Here is a 17818-nt window from a genome sequence, read left to right as displayed (position 1 = left end):
TAGCAGTCCGCAGTAAGAATATATTCCGGTGTTTTAACAGGCAGATTGCTAAAATCAGAGGGTCAGCTCTGCATTTGTAAGATCTTGTCTTATATTGCATCCTTTGTGGGCTGTCTCCAGAATTGTTTTCAGTCTCTTTGTTCTCAGTCGTTTGTTAGTGCTGGTTTCAGTTACATGTACTAATGCCCCAACCAGTTTCTTCACCCTCATCCCTGTTGCTTGAGCACTGTCAGCTCTGTGCTGCTGTCCCTGGTGGAGAGAAACTAGTTTCTGTGTCTGAAGGTCTGCGTAACCTGCCAGGTTCTTTGCTCCTTGTTTTGCCTGTTAACTATCACCTTGTCAATAAAAATCTCACAGAATTGGCAGAGTATTTGCTCTTTTTTTTATTAATTGCATTCCTTTCTTTCTGGTAATACCACTTATCATTATCTAGGAAAGACCTGTCCGTTCTTTTTTTTAACTCATAAATTCTTAATTAGTACTGGAACATGATTTTTAAAAAAAATTTTTTTTTTAGCCTCACAGCATGTGGGCTCTTAGGTCCCCAACCAGGGATTGAAGCCGCACCCCCTGCATTGGAAGCATGGGGTCTTAACCACCAGACCACCAGAGAAGTCCCTGGGCCATGATTTTTTTAATGTGTATTTATTCTTTCAAATTAATTACCAGTGACCAAATTATAGAACCATGAGTTGTGACCTCTTATGTTCCTTAATTCCTCAGCCCTTCCTTCCTCGCCTGGTTCTGTTCCCTCTGCACACTCCCTCCGTTGTCCTTTCCACGCTTTGCCTGCCCTCTCATTTCCCCGTTCTACTCCCTGTTGTCCTTGTGTTTTTTCCCTTGTTTTTCTACTATTTTATCTCCAGTTAATATTGTGAGGTCATTTTGCAGGCAGGTAGAAGCTTCCTGGAAAACAGTGTCACTTGAGTAACTCACATATTCAGAAGAAAAAGATGCTATTTGTATTTTTTATTTATTGTGTCAGGTTGTGAAAACAGGAATGAGAATGAGGAGTCCACCTCAAAGGCTGAAATTGCAGAAGACTCAGCATCACATGGGGAGACCACAGGAAAATTCCAGAAAGATTTTGGAGAAAAACGTGACCAGCAGGGCAGAGTAGTAGAAAGGCAGCAGCGAAACCCTGAGGAGAAAACTGGAAAAGAAAAGAGAGATCCGGGGCCAGCTACAGTCAAGGAAAAAAAAAACCCCAGCACAGGAGAGCGAGGTCCAAGGGAAAAGGGTAAAGGACTGGGGAGAAGTTTCAGTCTGAGCTCAAACTTCAACACCCCTGAAGAAGTTCCGACAGGAGCGAAGTCCCACAGATGTGATGAATGTGGTAAATGCTTCACAAGGAGTTCAAGCCTTATTCGCCATAAAATAATCCACACCGGAGAAAAGCCCTATGAATGTAGTGAGTGTGGGAAAGCCTTCAGTCTTAACTCAAACCTTGTCCTGCATCAGCGAATCCACACAGGAGAGAAGCCTCATGAATGTAACGAGTGTGGCAAAGCCTTCAGTCACAGTTCAAATCTCATTCTGCATCAGCGGATCCACTCTGGGGAGAAACCCTACGAATGTAACGAGTGTGGGAAGGCCTTCAGCCAGAGCTCAGACCTCACTAAGCATCAGAGAATCCACACGGGGGAAAAGCCCTATGAATGTAGTGAATGTGGAAAAGCTTTCAACCGAAACTCGTACCTTATTTTGCATCGGAGAATTCACACCCGAGAAAAGCCCTATAAGTGCACGAAGTGCGGCAAGGCCTTCACCCGGAGCTCGACCCTCACTCTGCATCACAGAATCCACACCAGGGAGCGAGCCTCCGAGTACAGCCCTGCCTCCCTCGATGCTTTTGGAGCATTCCTGAAAAGCTGTGTGTAAAGCGAGAATTTGTCAACAAGCCATTCCCCTTTTTGTTTCTAGAATTATTTCAGAGATGTGTGCCCATGGAGGGGAAAAAAAAGCCTCAACAGGTTAAAAAAAAAAATCACACTTATGGATCCTTACAGTCACATCAGCAGTGTTCTGCCTTTGCCTAGTCTGTGGGCGTGTAACTCCTGCACAGCCCCTGCAGGGAAATGCTAGTCATAGGGATGGATAATCCACATGCTATTTCCACACAGGATAGAAGCACACACACAGGAAAATGTCAAGCTTTTCAGTAATGAGGAGACCCTTTAAGGCACTCTTGAACTCTCCGCAACCATAGTACATAATTGAAAGACTAAGATCGGCTCTGTGAAAATGACACTGAGGTTCAAAACCTGCTTGCCGCAAACACGCCCTACTTGGCCAACGTCTTGCTGAACCTTATTTCTCCAAAAAGAGGGACAGTTTGAACAAAAACTACATCGGCACATGCTGCTCAAACTAGTTAAATATATACAGTAAGTTCTGTACAGTCGCTGGTAGCCTACCAAAGCTATAGAAATCTAGGACTGCGCTGTCAGTATCAAACCAAAGATTTCTATCTCTTCCTGAAAGAGAGGGCATGTGCACCAGTCTACAGTTCCAAAGGACGGCTGCAGATGTAGATGGTTCCCTCCTCATGACTGAGATAAATCCTACTGAAATGGCAACCGTGGTTCAAAACACTTCTCTCCCTTTGCGAAATCCCCGAATGCCCTAAAGCACTATCGCGTTCCTAACTGCGTTTCTCCACAGGTTAGCACTTGATTGCATACTGTCTTTGAATCTTTTGTTGTTCCACGTGTGAAAGTTTTCATCCCTCCCCAAAAGAGAGGCTCCTCTTGTTGGGGGGGGGGGGTATATTTATGTCCCCGACAGCCCTGGACGCAGTGCTGACCACGTGAGAAGTGCTCATTAGGCCCGACTTCTCGCAGGGCTTATACATTCACGACAAGGCCTGTGAGTCTCGAGTACCTGAAATACGGTCGCGTGGCCCAGCTTGTGAGCCCGAGGTGTGGCTAAAGCTCTAGGGTCACATGCTATTTTTGTCCTAAATATAAACGAAGGGTGCTGGTCAGCCACCAGCATAGACTATCTAGACACGGATCAGAGAGTAAACACCGTGAAGTGTCAGACGACTTTGTTGTCATCCGTCATCTTAAAGGACGATGTGAACACTTACTAAGGCAAAGATGGCAAAGATCTTAACCAGAATTTCTTCAGTCAGTTGCTGAACGACATGGTGATTTGGGCACTTTCTGAATCATTTGTAACTTTAAAGTTCAAAAGATGTGATTTCTGTTGCTTTTCAGAAAAAGGAACATGGGAGGGAGCATGTTGTTTCCCACACCTTCCAGAAACTTCGGGAAGACATTTGAGGTCGTTAGCTGGCAATTACTAAACGTGTCTGTTGCTCTGAGAAGCTCACCAACATGCTAGGATGTGGTTGGTCGTATTGTAGTCATACGGCACAATGTCTTTTCTGTTTCTCATCACTAGAGACTGAGGTGAGGTTATGAAACTTTGGTCTTTCCCATCGTCGGTGCAGAAGGGTGCGCTGGCTTCTGCGTAGAAGCCAGCGACGGGCCATTTTCAGACGCGCACACGGGAGGTCATCGGGCAGGGCCTTGGGTAGAGATAACCGCCCGTGAGAGCGCGCGGGTGGCGGCGGACAGCCCGCAGGGACTTAGACGAAGAGCACACGTGAAGACTAGCCCGTAATGGGGGGCCCTCACGCAGAGTCTGAGGTTTTCCGCCAAGAACCAGAACTGTCGCTCGCCACTGGTTTGCTAGCCAACATCCCCAGCCTGTGAGACAGTGTCACTTCACGGGGAGCCGTGGAGGTGGGGGCAGCTGTGGCCTCAGCTTTGGGCCAAACAGCACTTTCTCTCTGGCCCCTCTCTAACTTGGAGCCGCTCCAGCTTCCCGGTAGCTCCTAAGCAGTTGCATCAGTGTTGCCTGGGGGAACTTTAAGGAAGTCAGCTGGTGACCAGAGTAATTCTATCCATCCAATTTAAGAAAAACAGGAGAGAGACTCCAGAACAGCACACCTAAGTAACTTTTTATAGTAAGGGAAGGTAGAAGAAAAGCTTTTAGGAATTTTCTTCAAAGAGTGAGACATCGTGGTGGTCCCATAGAAAACTGCTGATGCTTTTGAGCTAAGGCTCTTGCTGCCAGGAAGCAACTGGAAGCAGTGAGGCGCTTAACTCCGGACACCGATTGAAGCGCCGACTGTTGTAAACAGGGAAAGAACGCTCGTCAGGTCCACCCACATTGGCTTTTTTATGCGGACATGATTCAGCCATCATTTCTTTTTAATGGGAGTTAGCTATAACCTGTGCCCCACATTTAATTCCCGTTTCCTGGGCCATCGTACTGACTGTGTGGGATGGCCACGCGCGTTGCTCCAGATCCTCAGCAGATGGACTCCTTGAAGCAGCTGTTTGAAGACAAGTTTTCTGAAGAAAACCGGCTATCACTGTTTATTAAAACCATCCGCATTGCATTCATTTATCAGCTCTTCAGCGCAAAGTGTAATAGAGTCGTGGCCCAAAAGGCTTACAACATCTAAATTAGTGCTCAGGATGGTATTTGAAAGTTCTCGACTGACTGAAGTATGTTAACAGTTTAAGTACTCTAGTTAACTGTTAGCAAGGTAGTTGACCCAGTGGAAGTTTTTGAGAGGTTTTTAAAAATATACCTTAACCTTGCCAGGAAGAGAAGTAAAAGTCTTCAAGTTGTGGGGCATTTATTTCTACTTCATCCTGGCAGGCCAGGCTAAAGCCTAAGACTACAGATGTATGAGGCATCTTGACATGGAAGGCACTTAGTATTTTATTAAAGGCATAAAAGTGAAACTGCTAAATATGTACAGAGAGGTTGACACATTTGATACCTCAGACAATTCACATCTTACCTGGCGTCAGAGAAGTCATCCCAGGAAGGAACCTCTTGAATGTGATAAATATGGCAAAGCCTTTAATCACATCTCAGCCCCTAGCATCAGAAAGCTCACACTTGTAAATAAACTTTATTAATATTATATGTGAGGGAAACTTTCATGTGTAGCACTCATTGCTTTGGACAGAAAATGAATTCCGTCAGTATGTTCCAATCATGTATTGAATTTCAGAAACACTGCAGAGGAAGCTCAATCTTAACTCCAGAGGATCCACAGAAGAAAAAAAAATGTGGGGAAATGCTAAAGAAATAGCAAAATGTACAACTTCTGACAAAAATTGTTAATGTTGGGTACTTCTGTATATTTTGTATGACCATAATGTCAGTGTCTGTGTTTTGTACGTCCAGCCCCTGTTGTTATTCTGTATATTCCCTGTAAACAGATGATGTATTTTTATTTTAATCTATTTGACCAGAACACATCACTCCAAAAGAGCAAAGTTTTGGAGTAGTGAAGAAGTTGACGTGGTCATAGACAAAAAGTCAGTTCGCAGAACTGAGGAAGGGGAAAACGAGAAAAAAACCTTTATAGTTTGGTGCTTATCAAGTCAAGAGCTTAGGAGATGAGTGGAATCGCTAGGAGAGACAGGCGACTAGGGCACTAAAGTGGAACAGTCTGCAGCTTCCTGAGAGTGTCCTCTTCAAAGCCAGGAAGTTGACCGCTTAGCTGCCAGATCAGCATTTCAAGCAAGGAGCATGGGTTCTCTGAGCTTGTCGGGGGAGGGAGAAGGTCTGCCCCCCATCAGTCAAGAAGAGGGCATGTCCTGGGAGGGCCAGTGGGGCCACTTACCTTGACCCAGTGGTGCGAAGCATAGCCCTGCTTCCTCCACGAACTCTTAAATTCCTGTGTTTAGAAAACTTGGGATAGGAAAACACCAGGAGGGGCTCTTGCCTGGAAAACAGGCACACAGGCATCCAGTCCCTGGGATTGCAGGGAGGCTTGAGAAGCCTTTTGCAATATTCCCGTCTCGGCTGTGTCTCCTGTGTACCCTCCTTGCTCCCACTCACTTCCCCTGGCCGGTGATTATGAGGAGAGAGGGCTTGTGGAGATTCATAGCTGCGAAAGAACTTTTTTCTGATTTTTATCCTGGAGTTGATCACCTTTTATTGCAGGGTCTCGTCGTCCTGACGTCCTCATCTAAAGCTAGCATCCTACCATCCTCACGGAAGAGTCCCCGTGTGAATTGGAGTAACAGTATCAAAACGTAGTCACACAGCGACAGCAGTGCTTACCAGCGGAGCCGTGTGTCTGTGGCTCCCGCTCTGCACAACTTCTCAGACATACTGAGGAGGGGGGGCTGTGGTTCCCCAGCTACTGAGGGAGGGGGCTGTGGTTCCCCAGCTGGGAAACCACGCGAAGCTCTGCAGATTGCAAAGTGAAACGTAGAATCAGAGAAAAGAAGTCAAGCGGTATAAATAGATCTTTTCATAGAAGCTAGAGTAGATTTTTATTTCAACTACTACTGGAGAATATAATAAAAAGTATTATTTGAAAAGTTTCCCTAACATTTAGGTTTCGTTTTTAGAATGGACACACTACTGTACATTGAAAAGTAGTTACTTATTTTGCTATTCAAATTAATTTTTTATTATATCTAAAAATGAAATTATCTGTTTTACTTTTCAGAGCTTTTGTAAAACAAACTTGAAGTTATAGGGAGGTTAAGCCATCTCCAATTCTGCAGGTCAAACAAAAGTTTGGGAACTATTTTGGACATCTCATAATACAGAATGTCTTCAACATGAGAACGTAGTTTCATATTGTCTGGTTCTGTTTTAACAGTGGATACCACAGACCTCATGTTTTTCTCTTGTCCTAAAACAGTGGAAGGTAAAGTGGGCATTAGGTTGACTTCTGAACAATGGTCTGCTGTCCGTCTAACAGGTTTTTTGTTTTGTTGTCCTTCTAATCGTTGAGATTCTCACCTCCATTTACTAAAGAATCATGACTCACTTCAGATTACACGGTAATCGGCAAAGTTAATGGGTCTTAAAATTAAATTTTCTCCCTTCAGCAAGCACTCATTAAGCAGTCAGGCCGAGTGCGTTAAGATACAAAGAGTAAGTTCTGTGAGGGATTGAAAGGTGATGCTCAAGCTGGGATTTCATTCCAGTTTCAGATGCAGGTTTCAAGTTCCTTTGGTCCAGGGAAGGGACCGGGCAGCCCGAGTCGCTATTGTTTAGTCTCCCGACAAGGTCAGGTTTGCTCGGAAGGAGAGTGCGCGGGGGCAGGGTTGCAGGGGCCGGACTCCCAGCTGCGGAAGAGTGGGGGAGGAGCCCTGCGGAGGGAGAGGAGAGAGACTGGGGGGCGCGTGCTGGGGGCCGGAGCTCGCCTGCCTTCCCCACCCCCTGCCTCCACTTCAGCCGCTTGACAGAGTAAAGTTTTTAGTCCGCCGAGCGAGGAAGCAGGTTGTGACGGCACAGGAAAATCTTGTTCTAAAAGTCTGTGAATTTAGGGATAAGGGGCAGGATATGCAAGCAAAATCAGTTATTTTCACATGAACATAAGTATTTTTATTAACTTTTAGTTAAATAGAGGTTATTACACCCAGGTCGACACGATAAGCCTAAATCTATATAGAGAGCTAACTCAGGCATTGATTGTCTTGTTTATCTGTAGACTGGATAAAACAAACCTTTCCTGTTTTGTCAGTTCCTAGTTTCTTAGTGTAGAATAAATTAGACGAAAAGAAACCGACTTGTCTTTGTATATCCGCAGAATTAAGTTATTGCTGTTGATACCTGGCCTTTTCATTTCCCTGACCTTTGAAGCATCCAGATGCTTGGTAGATGTTCAGTGAATGATTTTTTAATTGAATTTGTTCATTTAAAATTCTCATTAACATTTCTAGAACGGCTTCTTTCAGTAAATAATGGAATTTTAGAGGAAAAGTGGGGTTTTTTTTTTTTTTAAAGCTAGGAAACTCCTCCACTGAAAATAGTCATTTGAGCACTAAAGTTTCAGTCGTGAGAAATGGCAGGAAAATAAATTGGTAATGCGTTCATAGTCAGTGGGCCATTTCAGGAGGCCAGTGGTGTCTGACAAAGTTTAGAGTAGCGAGGTGGGGAAGGAAATTGTGGGGATTTGTAATAAACATTCTCTTTATGTTGTTTCTCTTCAGGATCATGATAAAACAATAAATTATCATCTCTAGGTGGCAGTAGTTACGATGTTTGTTTTTTGTTTTCCTTGGTTGCATAAAATGTGTGTTTTGGGTAAAGAAAAAAGTATAATTTCAAAGTCAAAAACTAGGACTGTGACACAAACAGTCCTCACCCAAATGACATGTTCTAGGTAATTTCACAAGCGCTTAGGTAGCTTCTTGGCAACATAATGAAAAACCGTGGAATAAAGTTGCTTTTAAATGATCCCCCAAAATAATTTTTTCACAGGATGGAACCATTAAACTAACCTTTGGAGACTGGGATTGACATATACACACTACTATATATAAAACAGATAACTGATATGTACCTACCATATAGCACAGGGAACTCAATGGCCTATATGGGGAAGGAAGCTAAAAAAAAAAGAGTTGATACATGTATAACTGATTCACTTTGCTGTACAGCAGAAACTAACGCAACATCGTAAATCAACTGTACTCCAATAACAAAAACAAAACCTTTGACCACTTTATGTGACTTAAAAAATTGAACATCCTGATAGTAAGAGCAACATGTAAAGTTGATATTTTAGACCTTCAAACTATGAACTCCAACCTGATAACCTTGCTTTTGCAGAACTTACTGAAACAAACTCAATGTGATTTTTTTTCACTTTGTCTCATTTAAATAATTGATTTTTTTTTCCACCCTATTTAGAAACCAGAGAGAAATGCAAAGTGTTCTGTTTTCCTCTGTTCTTCAGTTTCCTTATCCTAAAGGAGTACTAACCCCTGCCTCACTTGCTTTCCAGGGCTATGGTGAGATAAACAAATTTTTTTTAAAGTAAAAGGTGGCACATGTGAAAAAGCAATGTGTTTGTACTTAGGTATCACAACCAAATCTTAATTCAGGGGTACTAAACCCTATCCTGTCCAACTATCTTAGCCTAGGTTCCCTGAGAGCTGAACCTGAGGCCGGGGCTCGCGTGCAGATGATTTATTTTAGGAGATGATTCCAGAGAACAGCAGGCTAGACAGAAGCTGGAAGAAATCCAGTGCATTATTGAACTCGGTCACTGCTGTGGACGACGGGCCCCGTGAGAGATTCTGGTCCTGAGTTTATTAACGGCTGCGTGTGGAGAGGACCAGAGACTCCAGCGTCCCCAGTGTTGAGAAGAGCCCCAGGAGTCGTAAGGGTCAAGGTGACCTTCCAAGAGCATCTCAGCCTTTCACTGCGTCCAGTTCAAACCCTGGTAGCTTCCTCCTCCCTGCATTCCTGTGCCTTAGTTACAGAAAGCTGCCTGGGGAAAACCTGCAGACATGGCCCCTCCATGGCCCTCGCCCCTGCTAGCCTACCCTCCTCTCGGCCGTAGTACTGGGGCCGCTGTCCGGGTGTTCCCTGCTCCCCACGCTCCCAGGCCCACCATGGCCTCACCTCACCCTTTCTCCGCAGACCCCCCTTGATGTGCTCTCCCAGGGGCCTCAGGCCATCCCCATGCCTCGCTGGCTGGTCCTCCCTGCTCCCGGGAGCCCCTCCCTTGCTGCCCGCCGGCGGGATGTGGCCTTGCTCTCCAGCGCCTCCAGGCTCCTCCCCACCCCTCAGTGCCTGTTCTCCATTTAAATAAGCACAAACTTGTAGCTTTAAGGAGCAAAAGCAAATTTTTTAACTCTTTGGTTTGACTTTGACCCTTCCTTTTAGCTACCAAATTCCTCTGCCACGTGGACCAGAACTGCTGTTTTCATCTCTTCACCGCTGATATCCTTCCTCTTAAAGCCCCTGGAACTCAGCTCTTTTTTGTGCGTTTTGTTTTTTTTTTTTATTTTTTGGCCACGTTGTACAGCACGCAGGATCTTAGTTCCCCAGTGATGTGCCCCCTGCAGTGGAAGCACGGAGTCCTAACCGCTGCACCGCCAGGGAATTCCCTTGTAACTGGGCTCTCATCCCAGCCTCTTAGATGGCACCGTCGGAGGTCCCCAGTGTTCTTGACAGAGCCCTTTCTCTCGCCTTCATTCTCCCTTACTTTTCTAGAGCGTTTGACGTTTCCTTGAAACCTTGTCAGCTGTTTGCATTGCACCGCCCATCAACTCCTCTCTCTCTCCCTCCTTCACTCCTGAATAATAACCACCATGAGCTTTCTCTAATCCATTCATCAACTTTGTAGAGACAGTTGCCCCATGACACAGATGTGGACACTGAGGCCCGTAACGTGAAGCAGCTGACCCCGTGAGTGGCAGAGCTGGATTCAAAGCGAGGCGTGTCTGACTCCAGCAGTCAGGTTCTTTCCACTACTTCATGTCCTTTCTGAGCTGAGTTATCCTCCCACCTGCATACGCCACCCGTGTGATCCCACAACTACGTTTATGGAGCGGCCTAGCATAGTGCTTACACACGCGGGCACCGGAGCCGGTGTGCCCAGGATCAAACCCTTCATCTACCACTTACGTGCTGTGTCTTAGTTTCCTCATCTGCAAAATGGACATAGCGTTATAAGCATTAAATGAGCCGTTACATGTCAGGCAGCTCCAGCAGTGCCTGACCTACGTGTTCCAGAACTACTAGCTATTATTTCCCCCATGGACCTCTCACTCTTTTCTGAATATGAATTTACCCCTCACAAAAGTCTCCCTTCTTTAAGTGAAACATGCTGGCAGTGTCCTCCATCCCATGAGTCCCTCCCCAAAAGACGTTACCTTGAAATCAGGTCTTTGTGAAAATTTGGGACCCATGACAGTCCCAGATGTTATGGACAGAATTTCACATGGCCTCTGAGTCTCTCCAGCTGCACGAATCCCTACTCAGTTCTTTCCCCTGCCCCAATCCTTCTTCAGCTCTTGCAGTTCCAAATCCTCCGGGGAATGGTATTTCTCTGGAGCCATGGGCATCATTGCACAGGTTTAAGAGGCCTTTCTTGTCCCAAACGACACATCCTTTCACCAGTAGCCACCACCACTGCCTCCAAGTCTCAGGTGTCTTTGGCACGGCCTCCACTCCAGATGCTTGAACACACACGTGCTAGCACGCCTCCCCCCCACGCCCCCGCCTGGGTTATCTGTCATCATGCGCCCTGCGTTTGGTTCTGGACTCCACATTTTAAAAGAGAGACAGACCAACCGCAGGCTGGTAAAACCAAAACCACCTCAGGTGTGCAATAAAGGGTTTTGCTTGGTGAGGAGAAAACACATGAGAACTTGGTCTCTGCCCTCAAGTATCTAAAGGCCTGTCATGTAGAAGAGGCATTCAGTTTGTTCTGCCTCCAAGAAATCAACCTAAATCCCTTTCAACAAGCATTATTGTCAGGCCGTGTGCTGGGTGTCAGGGATAATAAAAAAGAAAGAGGTCCAGCAGTGAGTAAGGCAGATAAGTAAAGCCAGCTCTTCCCAGCTGCTACCAGGACTTTGGGCAAATTAGAAAAAGGCACCCCTTCCTCAAGACACTTGCCTGCCTTGTGCTAGCGAGTTGTGATAACCGTACAACTCCTGAGAAGAAGATGACTGGTGTTCCCAGGGTTCAGCAGGGCCCAAGGTGCACACCCAGAAGGAACGGCCCTAGTGGAAGACGCTCGGAGAAGGAACCTCATTGCAGAGCCAGCCAGAGCAGGTGTCTGCATCCAATCAGGTCAGGTATGACACCCAGGGGTCCTGGGCAGGAAGGGGTTTTGCAAGGGGGGGAGGGCTGGGCCAGATGCCCGTGGTGATCTCCTTCTACTCAGAGATTATGCAATTTTTTTCTGGGTTCTTCCACCAACAACGGGGAACAAGCCGGCAACCTGCTCTTGTAAAAGCCTTGGCGGGAAACTGTACTCTCTCTTGTCAAGAAGGCAAGTGGCCCTCTCCAGAGGGGGTAGGACAACAACAACAGAAAAGGATCTGTGGTGGGCAGAGCCACAGCCTAGGGCAGGGCGTGGCGGGGGGGGGGGGGGCGGGCAGTGCGCTGACATTAAAACAGAGATCAGAAATAATATGGTAGCCAAGAGTTTTGAAGATGAAAATGTCCTTACTATTGGTACAGGTAATTACAAAGCTAGTTCACTCTCATGTGATCCAAACGCTTTAAAGTTCTCAGAGCAGGTTATTATGCCCATTTTCCGGATAATTAAGCTGCATCTTCAAGTCCTCCAAGGCTCCTTAGCAACAGCGCTCCAGCTCTAAGCTATGGGGTTGTGTAACTACATCACCTTTATTCTCTTTTCATTTTCTTTAGCTGGATGAATGTCTTTGCAGCTTCCCAACAGGCTGTACGGGTGGAATCCCTGTGGGAAGAAAAAAGGGAAGTTTTCAGAGCTGTGATGGGTGAGGAGCTTGCCTTGTTCTAAAAGAAACCAAGGTTTGATCGCCCTCTGCTGGCCAAGCATAGTGATGGCAGCAAAAGTAAGTGATGGCGAGACTGAGCGAGGAAGATCCAGAAAGCAACCTTTTTAGAGAGAACCACTGACCACCCTGCTGGAAGAGGAGGGAGGGAGCCCAGACCTGCAGTAGCTAGCGTAGCTTTTCCCCTTCCAGACCTCTGCTACCAAGCGGGGTCTTTTTCTTTTGCAAACCAAATAATCTTTCAAGACCAAAGACTTCGTTGTACAGCAGAAACTAACACAACATTGTAAAGCAATTATACTCCAATTAAAAAAAAAAGACAAAAGAAAACCGAGCAATGCAGAGAAAGTTAAGTGGGAGAGTATAGAGGTTATTTAAATGAGGAACGGTGGACCCTCAGAGGGTCATCATACACTTCACATTCCAAGATTCAGAAGCAACTTTCAGACAGGATCATAGGACTGTTGTAGGTGGTCTTTGGGACAGCCACACGTGGTAGTTTCCAAATATTTTGAAGGACTGACAAGAACAACTACATGCATTTTGTGAGAGAAAAAGATCAATCAAGACTAGGATCAATGTGGGACTTCCTTGGCGGTCCAGTGGTTAAGACTCCGTGCTTCCACTTCCGAGGGCCTGGGCTCAATCCCTGGTCGGGGACCTAAAATTCCCCAAGCCCCGTGGTGCAGCCAAAAAAAAAAAAAAAAAGACTAAGATCAATGAGTTGAAATTACAAGAAGGCAGATGTTTGCTTTTTGTTTGTTTTATTTATTTTATTTATTTTTTGCTGCGTTGGGTCTTCGTTACTGCACGCGGGCCTTCTCTAGTCGCAGCGGCGGGGGGGGGGGGTTCCCTTTGTTGCGGTGCGTGGGCTTCTCATTGCAGTAGTTTCTCTTGCTGCGGAGCACGGGCTCTAGGCGCGCGGGCTTCAGTAGTTGTGGCTCGCAGACTCAGTAGTTGTGGTGCACGGGCTTAGTTGCTCCAGGGCACGTGCGATCCCCCCGGACCAGGGCTTGAACCCGTGTCCCCTGCATTGGCAGGCGGATTCTTAACCACTGCGCCACCAGGGAAGTCCCCTAGATGTTTGCTTTAATTGAAAGAACTTTTAGCAAGTAGAATTCTCCAGAAGGCGGGAACTGTCCTCTAGTAAACTCCCTGCCACAGAGCTTTGCATGTTAGGAGACATCACACTGTGTGCCCCCAAGATGACATGTCACTTAGTCACCATTTATTGGTCTCGTCTGTATTATCATGGACCATGTATTATTATGGACCATGTCCATAGTTATTTGTTTACGTATCTGCCAAGAACTACGTGTATTTTTCATGTTTCATTTTCTCCTTGTGCCTGAACCCAATGGCTGACACATTGTAGGTTCTTGGTTAGTGTTTGCTGAATGAATTCATTGGCAGAGTATGAGGTTCTTGTAAGTCAAAACTGTTCTGAAGAAGAAATGCAGAGCCACCAGCCACAATGGCTAACTTTTCCTTCGTCTGCTCTCTTGTGGTTTTGTCATATGGCCATGGTTATATCAACAGATGATAATGGATCACGTAAGTTAACTTATTTTACCACAGTCTGATTTGGATGGGAGCATACGGATCTTTTTAGTCTGCTGAGATATAGTAAGGACACAGGACTGAATTAGAGCATCTGGATTCTACTCTCAGCTCTGCTACTAATTAGCTCACTAGTGTGCCTCGGAGCTGACCTCTTAAGGCACAGGTGGGTTTCTTCATCTGAAAACAAGAGCTTAACCAGCTTTTCCCTAAGGTCTCTCTTGACATCAGTATTTTGCAACTCTAGGCCCTTTGCTGTAGAAAGAACGACGGGCTTGGAACGGGAAGGATTTCCTTTAAGCCTCAACATAACAACGTACTGGTTGCATGACTCGGCAAAGATCCTTTTGTCTAAGAGGTTGGACAGAGCACTGCCAAGGCATCGATACATGTGTGGCTCAGGAATTCCCTGGCGGTCCAGTGGTTCGGACTCTGAGCTTTCACTGCAGAGGGCACGGGTTCAATCCTGCCAGCCCCACAGTGCGGCCAAAAAACCAAACAACAGCAACAACAACGAAACACGTGTGGCTCGTGGAACTATGCAGGTTTCTGAGGTTTCTGGTTTCCCCCTCAGCCCGAGTGATTCTGTTCTATCTAGCTCTTGGCCACATTGCAAAAGAGCATGTGGGATGGGAGATAATGTGACTATTTTTAGAAACAATCTGCTACACACATTTATCTTCAATTTATCAATCCTTTGAAACACAATCCTGAGAATACTTACCCCTGTGAAATCTCTGTTTTATAGACCAGGAAACATGGGCTCAGGAAAGTAACTTCTCCAGTGTCATACAAGTGAGATGTGGGAAAATCAAGATTCAAACTTGGCTCTTTCTTCAGAGTCTATACTTTTAAGCCCCTTACTGCCTCTGAGTTAGAAGAAGTCAGGATAATTGTGGTGTTTAAGGCACTAAGTTTGGGGGTAGTTTTTTATGTGGCAATAAAGAATTGAAACCAAGTGCTTAACACAGTACGGGCCCACAGTAAGTACTTAGAGGAGGTGTGTGGAGGGGGTGGTAATGGTGAACGAAGGCCATTGGGGCTGGAGGTGAAGGGAAAAACTAACAGGAGTCTGGGGCAAGCTGTAGGTCATCCAGCCCCAAAATTCACTCTGCAAAACTCCTGTCCTCCCCATTCCCAGGGCTCTCCCACTTCAAAGCAGCACAAGATGATGCAGGAAGTGGCCGTTTTTGAGCAACTCTCTTAGAAAGTCCTTCCTTGTATTGAACTTTTCTTTCATTTCCAATCATTGCTCTTAGTTCTGTCCTCTGGGCCCCAGAAGACAAACTTCATTTTCAAGTGACGACACTTCACAAATTTGAAAACTAAGACCGCTTTGTCTCTCATTCTCCCCTTGTCCTCTCCTACCTAAGGTAAGAAAAATTCTCCAGATTCTCCTAGGTGGAATGGCATGGTGTTCAGAGCTCACACCTCCCGATGATTTCGTCATTTCTGGATGATCACTGGGTTTTGAACACTCCTCTTAACGTGTCCCACCCAGAAGGGGCCCATCTTAGACGTCTGACCAGTGCGTGGGGGAATGAATGAAACAAGACTGACTGTGTGATAACCGTTGAAACTGGTCCGTTGGTACATAGGGGACTCACTGTTGATCTTTTGTATGTCTTTGAATTTTTTTTTTTTTTTAATTTAAATGATCATAGAAAACATCAGGGAAAAACGTCTCATCTCTACAAATTTATGGTGCATTCTGACACGGTATCCCCTACGCAGGCACGTTGCTGTCCCTCAACATGTGTGCCTTTTGAGGGACCAGGCAAAAGCAAACTCATGAGGGCCGGACGGGGTGGGGCTGAGATCGAAAACATTGAGAATCTTACAGTCCCGTAACCTGCAGTTGATCAACAGCGGCGGGGGAAAAGGTAGGCAAGGACCTCTGTACCAAGTCCTGGAGCATCAGGAGCCTCTGGAAGGCGGCCTCAGAGATTTCTGCCCAGGAAGTTTCTAACCCGCAAAGCCCCAAGGGCACACATCTGAGTGTGATAACTGAATCTCGGGCTTCGTGGGCTAAGCGTGGGGCTCTGTGTCCATAAACGGGGACCGAGTTCTCACGCGGTGCCCGGCCCGAGGGTCACAGGGGAACCGGCCTCTGAAGTCCACGAGGAGGACCGAGGCCGCCGCGCCGAGCCCACGCCTCTCCTTGGCCCAGGGCGTCGGGGGTGGGGTGCGAAAACCGCCAAGACTTCATCTGGTCGGCCCCTCCTTGGTTAAAAAAAAAAAAAAAAAAGGAATGGGAAAGAGGTCCCCGCCTTTTCACGTTGCGAGGGCGCCTCCACTAGGCACTTTCGCTCCTCGACCTCCCGAGTACCCGAGACACCGAGATGCCAAAAAGACCTCCCAACTTCCTAGAGGGGCCTCTGCGGCCCCGCACAGCTCTCCCCGGGCGGGGCTATGACGCACTTCCGGCTGCGTCGGCGGCGGAGCGCGTCGAGGTGTTCCAGCGGCCCGAGCGGGTTTGACTCACGGTGAGCCTACCGGTCCGCGGTTCGCGTGGCGGGCGGAAGCGGGAATGTCCACCGAAGGGTGCGGGGAGGGACGAGTGGGTTAGGCAGCTGTGGCCTGTGGGGACTCCCCAGACCGGTCCTGGGAGTGTGGTGGGAGGAGCCGCCAGTCCCTGCCCAGTCCCAGACGGCGGAGGCGTTTGCTCCCTTGAAAGCATTCCCGCCCCCCCCGCGAACCCCCCTAGGGGGTTAAAAAGTAAAAGTTGGTCTCTTTCGTGTTCCAGGGCAGTTTTTCTCTGCGCTCGCTGAGCCGAACGGCCCGTCAGTCTGAGCGGGGCTGCTTTCTCTTTTTCCCTGGCTCTCAGTAGGAGGTCCGAATTCAAGGCTAACTGATAAGAATTCGCCCGAGGGTTGGGGACCTCGTGTGAGAAACTGGGCCTCAGAAGTCCTGGGGAGTGTCTGTTCCAAGGGAGGGAATAGGGAGGGCTTTGTTCAGTTTAGAAAGCACGTTAACAGGGATCTGCTCCAGTTTGGAAACCCATTTTTAGAGGACCATTTATTTATAAATAGTTTGTCAAGAGAAAAGTGATCTGGTGAGTGAGGTACTTGGAAACCTCTTATATAAGGAGCAGTTGAAAGAACTGTGAAGAAAAGACAACTGTTTTCAGGTATTGGAAGCCTACAACGGAGAAATAAGTTTTGGTCTAGGACCAAACTAGGATCAGTGAAGAAAGAAGATAAAAAGTGATGCAGAATTTGGTGCGGTTTAAAGAAAACCTGTAACAATTAGAACTGTCCACCAGTAGAAATCTGTGCTTCATGAATTAATCAAGTTTGCCTTTGTAGGAGTTTTCAGGTACAGAATGAGTATGTCAAAAGCATTCTAGCATTAATTGGTAAGTCGTGTTAAATTGTTAGACTGTAATCATTTGGTTTATTTATGCCTCATCTTGTTCTAGAATACATTTGGAGCGCTTCGATAAGGGCATATAAGCTTTGGGAAATCAGCATAAAAGAGGGGTGGAAAAAACCTCAGAACAGAACAAAGGCCTCTGCTTGTAGAAGACCATGAACTTTTCCTTGATGGGCCTCTTGTGCTAAACATTCTACCGAGCTTAAAATAGTTCACTGTGGTTGAAGACAGTGTGAGTAATGAAGCCCCTGTTTTCTATTCACATGCTTTTGTATTTTATAAGCACCTTATTAAGAAAAATTCGAAAGCTAAGACCTTGAGGGCATCCCTAAATGAACCTTTAGACAAACGCAACATGACCAGTGAGGTCATGACCAATACTGGCTTTGCTAGAGGCAGACAAGGAAATCTGAGAGGCAACAGGGGCTGAAATCTTTGAGACCTTGTTGGCCTCGTGATGATTTTGGCTTTTACTCTGTATGACACACAAAGCCTTGAAAGGTGTGAGCGGAGGAATGATGTGATCTGGCTTGTGTTTAACAGGCAACAGATGATGGACTGGTGGGACAGCAGTGCTGGAGGTAGCGAACTCTGAGTCT

General features: G+C 46.5%; 1 protein-coding gene across 6 annotated transcripts in view; it reads left to right on the top strand.

Annotated features, from left to right (window-relative positions):
- ZKSCAN1 (zinc finger with KRAB and SCAN domains 1) overlaps nucleotides 1–17818 on the top strand; it is a 37640-nt gene that overhangs the window by 13544 nt on the left and 6278 nt on the right. For 2 of the 6 annotated variants that reach the window (XM_059036785.2, XM_067012137.1), the window contains one exon: nucleotides 986–8033. In XM_059036785.2, coding sequence (XP_058892768.1) covers nucleotides 986–1881 — 896 coding nt within the window. In that variant the 3' untranslated portion in view covers nucleotides 1882–8033. Of the gene's footprint in view, nucleotides 1–985; nucleotides 8034–16261; nucleotides 16331–17152; nucleotides 17163–17229; nucleotides 17452–17818 lie in introns of those variants that run through there. The other 4 variants (XM_067012139.1, XM_059036788.2, XM_059036786.2 and 1 more) reach the window with 4 other exon arrangements.

This window comes from Kogia breviceps, chromosome 14, assembly GCF_026419965.1.
Source record: "Kogia breviceps isolate mKogBre1 chromosome 14, mKogBre1 haplotype 1, whole genome shotgun sequence".
Taxonomy (NCBI): Eukaryota; Metazoa; Chordata; class Mammalia; order Artiodactyla; family Physeteridae; genus Kogia; species Kogia breviceps.
Note: the sequence above shows the minus strand (reverse complement) of the source record. Positions and strands in the feature narration are given on the sequence as shown.